The sequence below is a fragment of the Ochotona princeps genome, chromosome 5 (genome assembly GCF_030435755.1).
Source record: "Ochotona princeps isolate mOchPri1 chromosome 5, mOchPri1.hap1, whole genome shotgun sequence".
NCBI lineage: Eukaryota > Metazoa > Chordata > Mammalia > Lagomorpha > Ochotonidae > Ochotona > Ochotona princeps.
The window spans coordinates 105,152,838-105,167,211 of NC_080836.1; the positions used below are offsets into that span (position 1 = coordinate 105,152,838).

General features: G+C 58.3%; 1 protein-coding gene across 4 annotated transcripts in view; it reads left to right on the forward strand.

Moving 5' to 3' along the window:
- The first annotated feature begins 372 nt into the window (after window positions 1–372).
- The window catches only part of AGAP1 (ArfGAP with GTPase domain, ankyrin repeat and PH domain 1), a 425,687-nt gene continuing 411,685 nt past the window's right edge, over window positions 373–14,374 (forward strand). For all 4 annotated transcript variants that reach the window (XM_058665165.1, XM_058665166.1, XM_058665167.1 and 1 more), the window contains exon 1: window positions 373–636. In XM_058665165.1, coding sequence (XP_058521148.1) covers window positions 474–636 — 163 coding nt within the window. In that variant the 5' untranslated portion in view covers window positions 373–473. The remainder of the gene's footprint in view (window positions 637–14,374) is intronic.

Here is a 14,374-nt window from a genome sequence, read left to right on the forward strand (position 1 = left end):
CGCGCAGGGAGGCGCAGCACGCAGCGCGCAGACCCACGCCGCGGCCGGGCGCTCGGAGCGGCGCGGCCACTGCCCGGGGGCGGCCCTGGGCCCCAGCGGTCGGAGCGCGGCGCCTGCCTGGGCTTTAATGGCTGCTCGGCCGGGCAGCGCCTAGGGCTGGAAGGCGGCTGCGGCGCAGGAAGGCGCCCGAGCGAACCTCCTGCCGGGCCGGCCGCGCCCGCCGTGGCGCGCTCCATGGGGGCCCGCTGACCCGGGGCGCCGGGGCCCGCTCGCTCGCCGGCTGCGCGTCCCGGCCATGAACTGAGCCCCGCGGGCCGGCCCCGCGCCTCTTCTCCGCCTGCGCCTTTCTTCTCGCGTCTCCTCCGCGCGCCGCCGGCGGGTCCGGCTCCCCGGGGGCTGCGGCGCCCCGGGCTTGGAGGCCCGCGGGCCCCCGGGGCGCGGGGCGGCGGCGGCGGGGGGCGCGCGCCTGCACCATGAACTACCAGCAGCAGCTGGCCAACTCGGCTGCCATCCGGGCCGAGATCCAGCGCTTCGAGTCGGTCCACCCCAACATCTACTCCATCTACGAGCTGCTGGAGCGCGTGGAGGAGCCGGTGCTGCAGAATCAGATCCGGGAGCACGTCATTGCCATCGAAGGTGAGAGCCCAAACGGCGCGGCGGAGAGCGCGCGGGTGCCCGCCTGTGGCCACTCGCGTGTCCCCCTGCTTCCCTTCCCTGTCTACGCGCGCACGGCCACGGGGAGCTGGTCGGGAAGACAGGTCGTTAGCGTTCATTTGATAATGGACGATGGAAGTCTCTCCGGTGAGAAAGTGGCTCTGTGCTAGTGCCTCTTGGGCAGCGCAAGTGGCGGGGCCCAGCTCATTCCTGGGCTGGACGCAGCTGGAGGGGTTGGCACAAGCCCACGAGTGACAGGCAGGTTACCAGGCTGGGGTCTGAGCATCTTGCTGGACGTGGAAAAACGCGTTCAGACAAATGGATTTCAGCTGCTGGAGATAAGGGTCCGGCTGGCGAGTTTGGGCAGAGCGGAGCTGTTCCTCTGATGTGTCAGCCCAGTTTGGGGGTGCAGCGGGAGCTGTTGAACTTTGGTGCTGCAGACAGCTAGCTGAGAGGCAGCGTTGCGGCCAGGGCCCTTGTCTACAGCGTGTTTTAGGGTCAGCCAAGAAGAAAGCTGCCAAGCGACAGGGTGACCCCCATTGAGGGAGCTCATTTCCGTGAGCCTGTGTGGAGGGTGTTGGCTTGGAAGCCTGGCTCCAGGGCCCCTGGCTGGAGCCTGGCAGAGGAGATGCTGCAGCAGAGCCCAGCCTCTGGTCTCTCCACGTATCGGTTCCTTGCTTTGTCCTCGGGATTGAGCTGGGGAGAGCAGGTGACCCGTCACTGTAGGATGTGCGGCCAGCCGCAGCCCACCGGCAGTCCAGTGCTGGGAGCAAGCCAGCAGGGGAGCTGGTTGGACAACCGTGGGGGGTGATCTGAGGCTGGCAGCAGTGACTGGAAAGGGTGCCCCCCTGCCTAGGCTTGGCTTTGCCCTGATGCAGTTTGAACTATTGACCCCAAAGTGTTTTGGTTTGAAACTTGGCCAGAAGGTGGGGAAGGTGAATGTTGGTGTTTGGCAGCCCCATTGGACTTGAACCAGGTCCTGGGCAGCCTGGCTGCGGCTGGCTGAGTTCGGGTGCCCCCTCCCCGCCGCCTTCTGAGCCGGAAGGAGTCCAGGTTTGTGCAGAAGCAGGGGCTCCGGCGATGCGGCTGCTCCACGCCTCTGTCCTGCCCTTCCTCCGTGGAGGTCTGGTGAGACATCCGGAAGGCTGATGCCAGGCTGGAGCCCGCCTGGCTGAGGGCACCAGGGGGCTGCGTGGAGAGCTCTAGCCCAGTTCTCGCTGTCTCGGATTCGCTTCCCACTCCCGAGCCTCACTCTGGGGCCTGCTGCACTTCCAGCAAGGCAGTTGGATTTTCTGGCAGGAGGATGTGGTTACATTTTTTTCTTATTCTTTAAGAAAAAAAAATGTTGTGTTTCTTAAGTGATGCCTGCTATTTCTGATAGCTTGATGCCTTCAGTTTACGAGCTATGGGCTATGAGGCTCTTCTTGGCCGGAATCCTTGGTTTTAATGGACAGATCCTGCTGGGCGGTTCGGGGATGCTGTTTGTTTGTGTGGTGTCAGGGCTGCAGTAACTTCAGACAGGCTTCAGGATTGCACACACTTGCAGTCTTTGCAGTGGTGTGCACGGCGATGCTGTCGCTGGTGTTGAACATGAGGGTATGTTTGTGTTCAGCTCTCGCTCTGGTGGCTCGAACCCTGTGGAGAGAGGGTAGGCCGGCTTCCTAGTCCTCCGATTAGATAGTGGAGGTGTTGGGGGTTTGGAGGGAGGGACAGTGACCTCCTGAACATGTGACTGCCAGTGCTTAGGGTCTGGTTTAAAACTGGGATCATTTGAATGGAGCCTGGGCCTCCTGACCCCCCGAGGCAGGAGCTCCTGTCTTCCACTCCTCACCCTGGCTGTGCCAGCTTTAGGATGTGATCGTAGCTTCGTCTGTGGAGGTGTGGCCGGGATGTGGCAAGCTGAGTGGAGAGGTAATGCAGCGGGAATTTTGGGGAGTGAGTGGTCGGAGGGCAGGGACGTGGGAGAGGGGGCGTGCATTCCCAGACACCAGAGTTGGGTGGGCGTCACCCCTCTGCTCCTGCCTGCCAGTGAACCTGGTGAAGTGCACCAGCAGGATGCCCATGTTTCTGGACCGTTTCTACTGCAAATCTTCTGGGTGCAGGTGCAGGCTTGATCCCCTACCAAGCTGCAAGTCCTGCCCATGTTAGGAAGCTCTTATGCAGATGTAATTGCTTTTGCTGGCCTAGCACCCCAACCTTGGCCTGCGCCATGGTTTGGTGGGGCCTGCTGTGCTTCCTGGGGTCCCCCGGAGGTTCTGCTGCTGGAGGCTGGCATGTCCTTGTCACAGGGAAGGGCACCTGGGCTGGAGGTCATTTCTGAGTGAATCAGAGTGGGCCTGGGTTGGACATGTTTAACTTGAAGAGCCCGCCCAGATTGCCAAGTGGAAATGCGCTGGTCACCTGGTGTAGACAGAGAAGATGTGGGTCTGGCCATCAGTCTTTAAAACATGAGCTTGTCAAAAAGAGAAAGCTGTGTTTCAGTCTTCATTTTATACTGAGAGAGAATAATTTTCCCTCCAGATTGCTGGAGCTTGAGGAAGCTTTGTGGGTCCCCTTGAGATTTCTGGGGTGTGCCCGAGAAGGAACGTGATGTGTCTTGTCGCTGGAGCCGTCACTGCCACCCTGCCCTGGACCGAGCCTGGGACTCGTCCTGTAGCTCAGCTGGGCTGGCCGCCCTCACTTCCCCTTTAAAAGTCTATCTGGGCAGAATGGAGTCCAGGTAAAAGAGTCGACTGCCTTTCCTGTTCAGTAGAACTTGCTCTGTTGAGCTAAGGCCTCTGTTGGCAAGTGCGCGTTGCCTTTCAGAGGGCCAGCACAGGCGCGTGCTGCTGTGAGAGTCCAGCTGGCTTGCTCAGGCCGGCTGGGACAGTCTCGGTTCCTGGGCAGCACCAGCAAGCGTGAGCGACCTGTCCTGCTGGGCCAGCTTCGGTGCCTTCACCGCCTTCCTCCTTTTGATGGCCAGAGGAAGCCCAGACTACCCCCTGCACTGGTCCCGCCCCTGGTGGGACCATGATGCCTTTTAGCTCCCATGGTTTGTCCAGGGTGATCTGAGAAAGCAGTGCTGGAGGCCCGCTTAGTCCCTTGGTGCAGCTGTTTTGTTGAGTGCTGGGGCCAGTACTGGGCTGTTGAACCTATGAATCTTATTTCATTCTATGTCCATCTAGCAACCCCGAGGCCCAGAAAGTGTAGGGAGCTTGTCCATCGGTGCTGGGCTGGGCAGCCTGAGCGCTGGCTCTGTGGCCTCTCGGGAGGTGGACATGGAGTGCTGTGAGCCATGGTGGCTAGTGCAGGCCTTGCCACGCTGCCCAGGTCCATGGCAGGGGGTCTCCGCATGTCCCCGTAGCAGGCTGTTACGGTGCTGGCGGAGTTACTCACTGCAGCCAGCTTGCTGTAAGTTTGGTCGTCCTGAGTGCATGCGGGGAGATAGGTGTCTGCTTCCTGCCAGGGGCTTTTCTGTCACTGTCTGGCATGTTAGCATTCCTCCGTGTTTCAATCAAAGGCTGCAGATGTGTGGTATCCTTAGCGCCAGTTTTCATTGTGCTGAAGTGCGCTTGCACCCTGCCAGCTCCATCAAGGCCCTCTGCAAGCTCGTGTCCCTCACACGGCCTCTTGGCTGAGGCAGGCGCACCCCTTCTGAAATGCCTGCTTTTCTGCCTGCTGCTTGTCCAGTGAGGCCCAGCCTGTGGCTGGGTCCCTTATGGCCGGCCCCCTCATGGCTGGCCCTGCGTCTGCATTCTCAGCTCTGTTTGACTCACATCAGCTCTTCTCACTTGCAAATCCTGCTTGGTTTGAGCATCATGACTGGTCCTCACAACAGAGCCAGGAGTTGTGTGTTGACCGGTGGAGTCGCTCCTCATTGGCCAGGTGCAAGGGTATTCTGAAACATGTTACAAGTGCACACAAGTTAAGGACTGGGGTGCCTTTTGGGTTTGGTGGGTTGCTTGGAGGGGAGCTAAACAGATACCACATGCTACTTGGGTGGAAATGAAATTTGTTTAGCGGAAGAAAAAGAATCCGTGTGCTAAACACTGGTGATTTTTTTCAGGTTGACCATCTCGGCCTGTTTGATGCTCATTGTAGAATTGAAATCTTTGAGAGGGCCCAGTGAGTGGGAGGCTGTCAGAGGGAGAACAGCAGTTCTTAAAGAGTGTGCCGGCACAGGACATTGAGGGGTGCTGTTGACAGTGGTGGGGTGCCCCAGCCCTCGCCACAGTTACGAGTTGTCTAAGTCTGGAGCAGGGCCTGGGAATGTGCATTTCTGGCAGGTGTGCTGTGGGTGCAGGTGCTCCGGGGACTGACTGTGGAAAGGAAGTGTTGCTGTGGAGAGAGTTCTCTGGTCATTGCTGAGGCTCAGGGTTTCTCAGAGAGAGACAGACGTACAGGCACACACACACACGTGCTAGTTCACTCCCCGCATGCCAAATGGCTGTAATGGTCACAACTGGGCCTGGCTGAAATCGGGAGCCAGGAGCTTGTCCAGGTGGACAGCAAGGGCCCGAGCGCTTGGGCCATTGTCAGCTGCTTTTCCAAGGGGAATCTACAGAGAGCTGGCTTGGAAGTGGAGCTGCCAGGAGATGTATTGGGTTCCCATATTGGATGTCCATGTGGCAACTTGACAAACCTGAATTTGTCAAACCTGAGTGGGAGTTCCTGCTGTCTTCACGTCCCTGTTGGAGATGGAGCCTGTGGGGCCTGAGTTCCTGGCAGTGGGCAGGGCGGAGGTGGACATGGCTGAGGTGGTCCAGCGGAGAGGTGGAGCGTGCCGCTCTCCCTGGCCTTGGAGGCATGGGCTACAGGTCCGTGGGGTTTCCCGTGTCTGTTGGAGAGTGTTGGTTGCCCATGCACCTTCATGTGTGAGTTGGGGAGGTTGTCACTCACTCAGGAGGATTTGCCAGATGCGTTTTGTTCTTGTGTCTGCAGGCTGGAGGGATTTCTGTGAGAGGGAAGCAGCAAGTTATTAGTGGCTTCAAAGAGCTCTTGCAGGAAGTGACTCAGAGGGCCACGGACCCGCTGCAGCAGCTGCAGGGGCCTTCCGCGCAAAGCCTGTGGCCCCAGGACCCCCACTCTGCTCTCTGTCCCCAGCGGACTGTGTATGTGGTGAAGCCGGAATACCTTCCTCCCTGCCGGCCCTACCGCGTGCCCCACAGGTGTTCACGGTGTATCTCATTCTCACTCGTTTTAACTACTAATTTGATCATGTCTTATGTTTCTGAATACTCCAGCAAGTCTCTGTCCCTGCCCCCATCCTCCCAAAAAACTCCAGAACCTCCCTGTCCCTTGGCTGAAGCGATTGAGTATGGCAGAGCCGGATGAGGCTTTGGTTATTTTTAAAATCCAGGGTTTGGGGTTCTGATCTGGTGCTTAGCGACATAATTCCTTCCCTTTGTTAAGTACCTTTCTCGGGGGAGCGGAATGCGCCGCACAGATGTTAATCTCTACTCTCTGCAGCATCTGTTATTTCTGTCCGGGCCGGGGGTGGGGAGCTGGGATTGAGTACAGGGCTTTGTGTACGCTGCCCGGGCCCTGCTGCCCTGCCTGGGAGGGAGTTCTGCTTCCTGGTTTGTAGAGTGGGAAGAAGCCAGCACTGGGCTGCTCCTTTCCCAAGATGCAGGCCTGGCCTGGGCCTGGCATTGTCCTTTGGGGCCACTCCCTCTGTGGTCTGGTGTTTGTCTGACCGAGGCTGGGGAAGGGGTGTGTGTGGGCATCTTGGTTGTGTCTGGGGACTGCGGGTGGGGGAGGGGAGGAGAACAAATGCCTACCTCCCCCTCCCCACCGAGGCAGAAGAAGCTGTTAATGGGTCCTTTGAAAACCCAGCCACATAGCTTGTTTGTGTGCAAGGTCGGGACATTTTCCACAAAGAACACACTAAATATAGGCGTGCGGGTGGGGACCTGACCCCAGAGGGGGCTGTGGCCTTTCCATGTTGTTTCTCCCTTGGCTCGTCCCTGTCCTTCCCCCAGCCAGAACAGGTGGCCACCCCGAGCTCTCCGGGAACAGATTGGTGTTTTTGTTTAACCAGGGGCTCATTTGCAAATTTTCGCACTTCTCCCGCTGTTGGTGGGGATTGTCTTTTTTTGGGCTGCCGTGTTGGAGTGTTTGCACAGTGTTTCTCCACAAGCCACTGCCTGATCCTTGAAGCTGCTCCTTCCGTCGGGGTGTCAGCATCCTGCTTAGGTGCTCTCGCTCTTTTCTTTCTCATTTAGGGGTAGGAAACACTTTTCATGGACTGGCAGAAGAATTGCAAACAATTAGCGGCCGCGTTTGCTGGCGGTTTGTGCCTGGCTTTGGGGATGCCCACATGCAGCGCGCACCGCGTGGATTTGCAGCTGCCGATGAGGTCCTGCAGTGGAGGGTCGTGGAGTTTTAGTGAGCCGGGTGTGCTAGCGGGATGGGCCATCCTGATTGGAGGACGCCAGAATCCTTCTTCTGTGTCGCCGCCTCTTCCTCCCGGTGACCCCCAGCGAGACTCACACTCACGTGGCTTGGGAGCTTCTGCAGGTGCTGTGGAGCGAGCCCACCCGAGCCCTGTGCTGTTGACTTTCCAGGGATGGGACTTCCAGGAAGCCTCCTGCCGCTAGCCTGCTGTTGTTTTCCAGGGCTGGGTACCACTGGGAGCTGTGATCCTGCCTGCTCCCTTGGGCACTCTAGTCTGAAAAGGGCGGGGTGGGGGGAGATTGCATTAGTGGCAACAGTGCGAGTGTGTGTGTGAGTTGGGGTTGGGATTGAAGCTGCCTTGAGGGCCTTCATTTTGGGAACTCTTTTCGACATAGAGTATTAAGGAAGAAATTCAGAGTTTTGTTGTTGTTGTTGTTGTTGTTAAGGTTTATTTATTTGAAAGTCAGAAAAAGTGAGGCAGAGAGGTCTTCCGTCTGGTTCACTTCCCAGATGGCAGCATGGGTTGCTCCAGGGCAGGCTGACAGGAGCATCTTCTGGGTCACCCTCAGGGGTGTAGGGATCCATGCCCTTGGCGCGTCCTCTGCCGCTCTCCCAGATGCTTAGTAGGGAGCTGGGTGGAAGTGGAGCAGCCGGGACTTTCATGAGCACCATAGTCAGTAGCTTAACCCGCTGTGACACAGCACTGCCCTTGCCCACCCCCATCAGACTGCCCACGTGTATCGGCAGCATGCAGATCCAGCGAGAGAAGCTGGCGTGGGTTTTGGGCACTGCTTAAGAGGCCCACATCCCCTATCGGAGAGTCTGGGTTCAAGGCCCAGGGCTGCCCCCGACTCCAGCTTCCTGCCAGCGTGTACTCTGGATGCTGCCCCACTCGGAAGCCTGGATGGAGGTCCTGGCTGTTGTGTTTGGGGGAGTGAACTGGCAGATGGGCGAGCGCGCTCTCTCTCTGTCACAGATTGAGAGGAATAACAGTCCATGAGTGGCTCACTCTGTTGCTGTGGCCTTGCTGTCTTACTGGCACCCTGCTCTGCCCTGGCAGCTGTGTGCTTGCCTGGATCTGGCTGTTGGAGCTCACTGTGTGTGTTCCTGTTTGAGCCCTGGGGTGTCCACGGCCTTCATGGTCCCTGAGGTCCTGCCAGCTTCGCCTTGTCTTGGTGGGAGGGACGTGACCGCTGTGGTACCCTTCGAGGTTCTGCGGCTCTTGGCATGGCGGCGTCAGTGTTGCCTCCTGGGCTTTGTGTTCTTCCAGTCTGTTCTGCTTGAACAGTGCTGACCAGGGGTCAGTGCGTTTAGCCGACGTGGCCGTTCCTGACCGTCGGAGCCCAGGCTTTTCTAGCAGCAGGGTTGCGCATAGGCCCTTGTATCCTGTTAGTGGAAAGAAGCACCTTGGGTAGAAGCATGGAGCTGTGTGTGACATCCCCCACCAGCAGGTCCTCTTTCCCTGGAACAAGGGTGGACCCATCCATCCAGGACTGAGATGGGGCCCTTCCTGTCCCTGGCAGGGACCAGCCCGACTCTGCCTCTCTGCTCTGCCCTCGTTTCCGGGTCTGGGTCTTAACAATTGCGTATGAACACCCTCTGGTTACTGTTGGCTTATGGCAGTGATGCCCAGGACACAGGAGGAGAAAAAAGCCCGTTTACCAGCTGCCTGGGCCTCTCCTGGGGTTATTTCCTTTGTTCCTGGGGCTGCGTCCTGGGAGTGCCCATCCCCCTCGGCAGAGGCCAGCGCTCAGCGGGGACAGGCCGGGAAGGACGTGGCCCGCCGTGGGCCATGGGTTGTATGCTGTGTTTGTGTGTGGGAACTTCCCCAGTGGCTGTGCAGAACACAAATATTTATTTTGAGGGCTGGTGGTGGGAGGACTGCGTTTATGCCCACTTTGGTATGGGAAGTGGCTGACGTGAGGAGTGCATGGGTGAGATTTTATCCAGCCTCTGCTGTGGGCACAGATGGGCTTGGCAGCCATGGGGTCGGCATAGATGTTCACCTCTCCTTCAGGCCCCTCGCATCTCACCCAGCAGCCACAGGAATGACAGGAAAGTGTGGAGGGAGGTGAGGTTAGGCAGGTGTGGTGTGGAGGGGGTTGGGGTGCCTCGCAGGTCAGCCAGGACAGTGGTGGAGCACACCTGGGACAGATCTTCTTTGCCTGGAGATAGCAGGGTCAGGAGGTCACCGTGATGGGGCAAGAATCCTGCAGGCCACTGCAGGGCAGGATGGACTGGGTGGTGGCCGTGGCTACAGTACCAGGCTGTCGGCTGGGAGGGTCAGGAAGCAGAGCTTACCCCAGAGGATGTCCCATCAGGTTGGGTTGAGGCTGCCTGTGAGCCTGGGGGTGGAGGGAGGAGGGAGGGTGAGGAGGAGCCTGGGGACGCCAGGAGAGGAGATCCCACCTTGAGACTGGCAGAAGGCAGGGAGGGAGGGCATGGAAATGGCTCTGTGAGAGGTGGGCGCTGGCTGGAGGGGCCAGTCACCCTCGGCTGTGGAGCGTGAGAGGTGGGCGCTGGCTGGAGGGGCCAGTCACCCTCGGCTGTGGAGCGTGAGAGGTGGGCGCTGGCTGGAGGGGCCAGTCACCCTCGGCTGTGGAGCAGGCCAAGAGGCAGGCAGGTGCATCCTGCTGATACCCCTGCGTCCAGCCCCCCACGGGCACCTGCGCCAGCGTTAGCATCCCGCAAGTGGGCTCCATCTCTGCCTCCTGAGCCCTAGGATTGTAGAGCTGTGTCCTGCAACACAAAGGTGCATGCTGAAAGCCCAGGGGGCAGGGAGGGCCTAGAGTTCCCACTTCAGGCGTGCTGCAGGCTTGTGACCCAGGGTCCTTGGAGGCGTCTCGTCTGAGCTCATCCAGGCACAGGCCAATTCTATTTCTTGGTTTAGAAAATTGGCAGTTCTACCCAGGCTTCTCAATCACTATTTACCTTTCTGGATAAATGCTGGGACTTAAAAAAAAATAGTATTTCTTTCTGCTGGTCATCTACCCTGCAAAGATTCCTAGGCCCCGGACCGTCTCCCCAGGAGAATACAAGGTTCTGGCTTGGGCCTCTTGGATGCTCCTGAGGTGTCTGGGACCACACCTCCATGTGGCTCCCCAAGGTGCTGTTCTTGCTCCCAATAGAGCCGTTGTGTCTCTGAACTCCTGGCCTGCACCCCTTAGCATCCAGGGTGAGCCATGGAGTTTGTGGGGATCCTGATGAGCTCAAAGGTGGGGGTGAGGGCAGGAATCCTGTCTCCTGAGGCTTATTAAGCTCAGGGAACAATCGGCAGAAGGCCTGGAGTGGCCCTTGCTCCCATAGTACGAGGTTTCCCTGGGATGGGTCCAATTTGGGCTTGGAACCCCTCGGGGTCTGAAGCCCCAGCACAGGTTGGGGTTCGTCAGCGCTGTGCAGGCAAGGTAGGGTAGTGTGTGCGCGACGGTGGGTGTGGGTTGGTCCTTATCTTGTTGCTGTGATGTGGTTGGAGTTGGAGGCCAAGGCAGGTGTCTGGCTGGCTGTTGGAGCTCTGCTGCTGTGTGTAGCCCCTCACTCGGGCCTTGGCGGTTGTGGGGTGAAGTGAGCACAAAGTCCAGGGTCCCTGAACTTTGCTTTTAGGATTAGCTGATGGGGAGATAAGGAGACAGACTTCTTTTTGTTTCACTGTGACTGAGTTCTTGCAGCAGTGATGTTGTGAAGGCTCCCAGCGTGTGTGTGTGTGTGTGTGTGTGTGTGTACACGCAGGGGTAACCGGGGTCTGTATTATGTGTCTGTGGAGGGAGCAGGGGTCTGTCTATACGTGAGAGTGGTGTCTGTGTGCGCATATGCACAGGGATAACCGGGGTCTGTATTCTGTGCTTGTGGAGGGAGCAGGGGTCTGTCTGTACGTGAGAGTGGTGTCTGTGTGCGCATATGCACAGGGGTAACCGGGGTCTGTATCCTGTGCCTTCCCAGGGCATGACTGGCATTGTTGTCTTGGCTACAGCTCTCTTCTGTCGTTGTGCTGTGAGCCTCTCTCTAGGTCCTGGTCCATGCAGGCCAGCCAACCCATTTGCTGTTCTGGTTCCCAGCTTTCCTGGTTCCCCCTTTCCTGGCGGCCACTTTCCATTCATAAAGCAGGTCCCCAAGTGTCCCTGCTCTGTCAGCATCTCCTCACTTACTGCCACGTGTCCCCTCCCAGTGTGCCTGCAGTTCTGCTCCTGAATGACTCACCTGCGCTCACAGCTGCCTTCTTCCTAGAAGAATGCGCTGGCCTGGCTCTGAGAGGGTGGGGAGGGACCCTCCGACCCTGCCCTTGGCTGACCTCCACAGCAGAGGAGCAGGATTCTCTGCTCTCAAGCCTCTGCTTCCCAAGGGGGTCCCTGTTCTTTCCAACCCAGATGCCCTCGCGACTGCTCCTCATGTCTCTCTGCACACCACGCAGGGGAAGCTCAGCATGGAGGCAGAGAGAGCATATGAATGTGTGTGTGTGCTGCGTGCAGCCTGGCCAGCAGCAGGGGCACATGCTTGTTCCTGGATGTGGGGAGGAGGAACGCGGGGGAGGAGCTTCTTGGCTGGGGTCTGCACCTTCCAGGGTCAGAGGTCAGAATCCTCGTGTTGCCACAGCCACCGGTGGGTTCCTGCCGGGATCCCTGCCCTGTGCACGCAGGGGCAAGGGCCCCACATGAGGCTGACTGAGGTGGCGTCTGCAGAGAGTTGGTGGAGACCTGTTTTCCATGGTTACGGTTACCTTGACTCCTGTTACACAATTCTCTGTTGGGTTTTACGCCTGGCTTCTAATATTTAAAAAAAAAATAGCCATTGTCATGTCAAACGTGGTACCTTCAGGGGACTTTGTGAATACAGCTGAACTTGGGAGGACATGGGGCTTGTATTTGGTTAGGGCCACTGAGGCGAGACGAGACGAGACTAGGGCCCTGTGGCCAGGGAATGAGGGCATGGAGCCCATAGACCCTATTCCTGGGTGCTGGGTACGTTTTTCCTTGCTGTCTGTCTGCCTACCACACAGTAAGGTGCCTGGCTGGTGCTCAGCACAGTTCCCTGAACTTGACCTGGCTCTCCCTTCCGGGATCCCTGAGGGCAGCCCCTGCTCGGCAGCCCCTGCTCGGCAGCCCCCTCCTTGAGGCTCCGTGCTCCTCAGCTTCCTCTTTGCTATCCCGGGAGATTCTTCTACACATGAGCTGTGTGCCCCGACTTGGCCCAGAGCCCGGCAGCTGCTCTGAGGCTGTTGTGTCCAGAGGGGCTGCTGGTAAGGGCCCTGCATGCCATACCCAGCACCCTGTGCCGCCTTGGGTGACCCTGCCAGCGGTTCCCTTTAGAGGACGTGGCTGGGGAAGAGAAGTGGCAGCCAGAGGGCAGGGGTCACTGGGCAGGGAGCCTGGGACCCGTGTGGACAGAGGCACAGCCCTGCTGCAACACCAGGAGTGGCCCTGCGTGGCCAAGGACGTTGTGGCCTCCAGGCATCTCCAACAGCTGCGCCAGCTCCGGATTCCGGAGATTTCTATGAAGCCTTCAGGACACACCCTCGCAGCTTTGGCCATTCCCCTTGTTCAAGATGCCCGGTAGCACCTGCTGTGCCTGTGTGGAGGGAGGGGCATGCCTGAGTCGCGTTGCCACCCAGGTCGCAGGGGCAGAGCCCTGTCTTGCGGGTGGGGGCCTCAGGCCTTGCCGACACCCCATCTACAGCTCTGATACACAGTGCAAGCTGACTTTTCTCAGCCCGGCCCCAGGGTCTGCAGAAGACCTGGGGCATGTTTGCCGTCCACTCCTGCTGCCCGGTATTGTGGTTCAAAACTCGGGGACACCTGGAGGCTTGTACTTAATGAGGAAGTAAGGCAAGAAGCAGCTGTGGGTTCCCGTTTTTTCCCCTGCATCTGGCGGCCGTGGGGACACAGGGTGGAGGATTCCGTTGCAGGGGAGGCTGTGTGAGGGCGTGCCCGATGCCTGGGAGGGCAGGCTGCTTGGTGGGGATGGGTTTCTGAGCAGCAGTGTGCCCTTGGCTGTGCACCTGAGTGTAGAAAATTGACCAACGCCTTTTGTCCACTCAGGTAGCAAACGCAGCTCTTCAAGCCACACATACGCGGTGACGTTTTAATCACAGAAAGGCTAGTGGGAGGTTAATTTGTTACACCTATGAATAGAAGTGCCTTTCCCCCTGAGCTGTAGTTAGCACAGTGGGCACATGGGGACTGTGAGAATCAGGCCCTTTACCTGTGGCCACGGAGCTGGGACTGGGCATCCAGTGTTGGGGCTTGCTCCTGGGCTCTGTGCTGCTTTGCTGGGCAGTGTGCGGCGCTCCTGCTCTCTTATCCTTATTTGCAGGTTTCCTGGTGGTACAGCGAGTCCTCACCCGCCAGGGCAGCCCTCACCTGGAGGCTGAGCTCAGGTGGCCAGCAGGGCCCATCACAATTGCTGGTAAATTTTATAGCTGCCCTCGGGTGATTTTTTTTTTCCTACAGTTTTTTTTGTTTGTTTTGTTTTTAAAAGCTTTTAAAAAGTTTTATTTGAAAGAGTTACACAGGCAGGGACAAACCTTCCATCTGCTGGTTCACTGTCTAGGTGGCTGCAGCAGTCGGAGCTGGGCCAGGCTGAAGCCAGGAGATAGGAGCCTAATCCTGGCCTCCCACGTGGGCTGCGGCTTTCCCCAGGCCGGTAGCGGGAGCTGGCTCCCAAGTGGAGCAGCTGGGGCATAGAGGGGATTGTGGCCCCGGGGGTGGCGACTGTGCCAGCTACGCCCGCAGTGCCTGCCCCAGCCACGGCTTTATAGGTTTGATTTCCGTAAGGTAACTGCAGTTCTGGGAAGCTTAGGCTTTGATGTGTTTTGACAGGTCCCAGGTGTGGCCTGTAGCTCACCCTGCTGTCCTTTCGTGAGTCGCCTTCTGTCCCGCTTGGCCTGCACAGATCTGCCTTCTGTCACTGTGTGTTCATTTGCGTTTTCCAGAATTTAGAGGGAGTGACCCGTTCCTTGACTGGCTTCGTTCCCTCGGCGTCGTGACTTTGAGGCTGAGCCAAGCTGATGAGTATATCAGCTGCTTCCCCTTTTTATACTGCTGAGTAGTAGTCCACGGTCAGCATTTACCAGTTCCGCTTGTCCTGTTGGTGGCTCTCGTTAATGGACATCGATTAAGTTCTTTCCGGCTCCCAGCGTTTGCATGTAAGGCTGCTGTGAGTATCTGTGTGCCAGTCACCGAGTGGGCACCTGCTTGCAGGGGAATTCCTGGGCACAGGATAGCTGGGTCAGGTGACACATGGCAGGTGGCCTGGTTTACTTGCTTAAAAGTTGTACCTGCGGTGGGAGCCTCTGTCGCATGTCTCAGCATGCTCCTGGTGGTGCTGCCTGCGTGTTGCCCCCAGAAATTGCTTG